Raw genomic sequence first — 4,515 nt, forward strand, 5'->3', positions numbered from 1 at the left:
AACAATATGTAGACATTGATGATCAGAAAACAATGATCTCATTTCACTAACAAATTGCGTTTTCTCTACAAATGTATATCAAATATAATAAGGGAAGTGTGAGTGATCCAAGCTTTTAATTTACAGTCGGGCACTACACTCTGGACCAACACCATCACCACAAGCAGCAGTCTGTGGGTGTGTACGTCAGTATAAAAGATAAACAATAACAAGAAATAAGCTGTCGTTTCACCATTTTTATATACAGTGTTAATATCAATGTTAACGAACAAGTACAATGACCACAACAGAGCAGCAGCTATTACACTTCAGTAGTAAAAGAAAAGTAAACATAACAATGTTAACGAGGGAAATCAGTTTTTGGTAACCATTCTTTTAGAAATTGAAGAATAGTATAAAAAGAAAAACCGATATTACATAGATGTGCATGTGTATGATCAGATTCGAATATGTGTATGGTGTGAAGACAAAGAAGAAGGGGAAAGGGAACAGACAATAACAGTGCAATTTAAAGAAGACGGCTAGAGAGTAGTATAGAGAGGCGTCGACCAGTTTCTGTCCCAAACTCGGAAAAAGAAACTAAAACAATCATCGTGATTAACAATAAAATCTTAGAGATCGAAAAATAAAAGGGTAAAAATCATACCTTTATCATTGGCGTCTGACCTGCAGCAGTTAATGCTGGGTGTCCAACAGAATGAGATGACAACGGTATATGTGTACTCAATGTATTCGTGCTGATAACATTGTTCTGAGAGATGGCCAGGCCTCCAGCAGCTAAATTGGATGTAGAATTCCGTGCTGGCCCTGCTGCCGTCATAGGTGAGTAATGTGGTCCGTTTAGAAGCTGACTATGGTGTGGGCTCTGAGAATTACTGACAGTACTTTGAGTAGAAGCACTTTGTGGAGTTACCGGCTTCATACCAACTCCTGGAGGTCCTAAGTGGGTGTTGCCAACATTTTCAATAATAAGATTGCTTATAACATTATTACTTGATGAAAAAGATGAGCTACTGCTGGTCAATGGTAAATCGGTGCTATGGATTGAAGCTGCTCCTGCTTTGCTTAAGTGGGGTGGTGAAGACAAATTGCCAGATAATGGACTTTTTACAGTGTTGTTTATACTCGGACTAGAATTGATGTTAGCAATCATCTGGTTTCTACTAGGTGGTCCAGTACCCCCTTGATTCTGAGGGTTTTGAGGACTAGAAATGTTATTTCCAGAGTGTGTTGAAACAGAAGTAGGCTGTAGAAGATGAGATAACTGTTGGTGTGGGTGCCTTTGCGAACTGGTATCTTGACCGGATGGAACCTGAGAATCATTTGTTCCATTGTGGGACCCATCACTTGCCGAGTTATTTGTAGACATTAACTCATCTGGTAGCGCTTCGTTTAAATCGAATTCAGTCATAAATGCATCTGAAAATTTTAAGAGAAAGCGATAAGATAATACAAGTGTGACAGTAAACTATAAATTAACAAACAAAACATACGATCGTCGGCTCGAATGTTTGCGATCGTTCTCCACTAAAACACAAAAATAATCGAAAGTCTGAAATTAGCAGAACACAATCACAGAGAACATATAAAAATATAAATAAATTAAATACTACTACATACCTCCACTGTCACTTGGTAAAGCAGGTGACGCAAGCTTTGGTCTCTTGGCTGGAGGGCCTTCTACAACCTGGGGGTCGGCCATTTTATACTCCCCTATATATAATATAAACTATTGCACTTCCAGTTTTGCAACGACCTCAAGCTTTTCGTTCCATGTAATAATCCTTTAACTGCAATGGCGGTTTAGAGGCTGCAAAACCGTCCACAGCCATGGCTCCAGTGATGGTGATCATTATTTCAAGGGACTAAAATCCAATCCCTTCATGGTGCTCGATATAAATCTTCGGGCACAAAGCCGTTAATATACAATTCATGTTCTAAACTCACAATGATTTCATATAATCTATTTCTAAATCCGATATAGAGTCTGAATAGAGATATTAACTATCCAATGACAACCAGTAGGACAAGGTCGTAGAATTTACTATTTGAATTCTGCGAAAATTCCAAATTGTTCCGACAACTGAAAATTTTACGCAAGATGGCCGCTGTTGAAAGTTTCAGCTTGTCAGAAAACAACGGAAACTTCCGAGTTCGATCTCGTGTTACGGAGAAAAATTATTCATATATTCGTTTTACCATGTGACGATCGCACTCGATTATTATTGGTCGACTGTCACATAGTACACATGAGTGAGTTCATCACGGACAATACCGAAAAATCTCGAATACTGAATGTTGGGTATTAACTACTGTTAATGGTGTGGTAGGTAGCGTCGCAATTGTAGTAGTCGGCCTTTTTCCAAGCTTTAAATTTGACAATATTTTTAAATATTTCAACTTCAGTTTTCTTATCTCCGTTTGTAATTGCACTTATTTCAATCGTAAGATGTTCGGATATGAATGAAGTGCAATATTTACTCGCACCCCTAAATATTGGTTAGAATTATCGTCTATTCTCAGATACAAAGTGAGGGGGATTCTCTTGAACAAGTTCTCGGTTAGACTGCTGCTGCTAGTTGTGCTGCTGCTGTTGATGGTAATATTGATGAAGGCGGCGGCTGTGGTGGTGGTGATGGTGGTAGTCAGATAAACTGCGCCACTACTTCGCTGGATTCGCTTCCTACCTCTGACGCACCCGCACATTATCACATTTACCGACATCTACAGCAATTTCTTCATTCCGTCTTATTTTCGTCGTCGTCGTTGTAATAAAACGAATATCTAGAATTTGTTGTTACATGTTCCATCGTTCTTTCCCTATGTCTGTGTTATCTTAAGTGATCACTGGTTAGGAAATGGTCAATGTGTTGGAGGCGGGGAATGAGTAGCAGTGATTTTTGTTAGAAATATTACCTCTAATAGTCGGTTCTGGTTAGATTATATAAACTAATCCACCCATTTTATAGACAATCGTTAATGTTTTAGATTAACTTTGGATATTATATGGCTTGCTGGAAAATTAATAAAGATACTATTAAAATGTGTAGTTCTCTCGCTTTGTAATCTAAATTCGCATTTATCTAACACTTGTCTGCTTAGTTTGTGCATAAATATCACCAAAATCGACACCATTTAAACTATTCTTACTGAGATAATACGAATGTCAAATTATCATAATGAATGTTATGTTGAGGTGTTGAGACTAAATTCTATATTTATAGGTCTCAATCACGCACGCTCTCGGCATAATATTTCCCGTAGCTCTGCTTCGAAAACTTTTTCTCTAGAATTATTTGAAGCATTTCTATAATTGTCATACTGCTTTAATGTTGTATCTAGTATGATATCATTTTCTAGGTTTGTTTACAAAGCCCTCATTGCCAAAAATATCGGTTATAATCATGGTGCGAAATGTTTTAAGCATTTATATTTAGAATACTTTCATTAATATTTTGATAGATATTTACAAGAGAAATGTTTTCTAAATTCCCTTTCCTGAATAGTCTAGTGTCGTGAATTGTGTTAGAAATCTATATTTTTACCAAGCTTACTTCTTGATATGATGATATACGATAACTTCCTCTTTAAAGCATGTTCAAAACCAATAAATAGAATGTTCAAGTTACTCCCGAAGATATCAAGGAAATGTGTTTGATCTTACAGAATAAAAAATGTGTTCAAAGATTTCAGTAATTTTAAAAAATTCTCCTATTATATTTCAAAAAGAATCGGAGATGAAAGCTATATTTCAAATGTGATAATCAACAAGTTACAAAACTGCCAAAATCTATCACTGAACTGAGAAGTATCTTCTAATCAAATATTACCAGTAACAAGATTAATTTTACATTTACAACTTGTAATTTAGTTACATTTTTTATATAACTGTTTATTAAAATTTATTTATGACTATCTTGAGCGAGACAGCTGTAAATTGGAACGAAAATGTAATTTTTTTAATATTCAGTAATATGTTTAACTGATTGACAATTCTTTAGGTTAATTATCTGATCTATCTTAGCAAATTTTTATTTCGATAAAAGTGAATACCTTCAATTTTTTGCTACCCCTACAATTTAGAGTATGTTCAATATAAGATTTGTATGATTATAATAACTATTCTGAAAGGGTATTTTTTTTTATAAAACTTGTTCTTAGATGATGGTACCTGTATAGCCCAAAACTTTCAGAGTTTGTGTCAATAAATATGATAATGAGATGTCAGAGAATAATATAAATTACTTTAAAACTTAATAATATAAATATCACAGTACTTTAGAAGAGTCTTACTATGATAATATTAATATTTTTATTATTGTCAAGTGGTGTTGCTGAATGTAAATGAATAAAGGTGATTTGCATTTATTGTTTGATGAATTTCAAATATCTAATTTTAAGAGATAAGAAAAACTAAAAGAACTGTTATCAAATTTTTGAAAACTCAAATCCTATTAATGAAAAATGACCCAGATCATGACTAGTTTTGAAAGGGTTCATACAATCAAGAATAAA

General features: G+C 34.6%; 1 protein-coding gene across 1 annotated transcript in view; it reads right to left on the reverse strand.

Annotated features, from left to right (window-relative positions):
* The window catches only part of LOC106876257 (histone lysine acetyltransferase CREBBP), a 69,517-nt gene extending 67,390 nt beyond the window's left edge, over positions 1-2,127 (reverse strand). The window contains exons 1-2 of the mRNA XM_089365321.1: positions 1,621-2,127; positions 647-1,419 (exon numbers count right to left, since the gene is read on the reverse strand). Of these exons, the coding sequence (XP_089221447.1) occupies positions 647-1,419; positions 1,621-1,702 (855 nt within the window). The 5' untranslated portion in view covers positions 1,703-2,127. The remainder of the gene's footprint in view (positions 1-646; positions 1,420-1,620) is intronic.
* Between the last annotated feature and the right edge of the window lie 2,388 nt (positions 2,128-4,515).

The sequence above is a fragment of the Octopus bimaculoides genome, chromosome Z, assembly GCF_046866305.1.
Source record: "Octopus bimaculoides isolate indiv1 chromosome Z, ASM4686630v1, whole genome shotgun sequence".
NCBI classification, from domain to species: domain Eukaryota; kingdom Metazoa; phylum Mollusca; class Cephalopoda; order Octopoda; family Octopodidae; genus Octopus; species Octopus bimaculoides.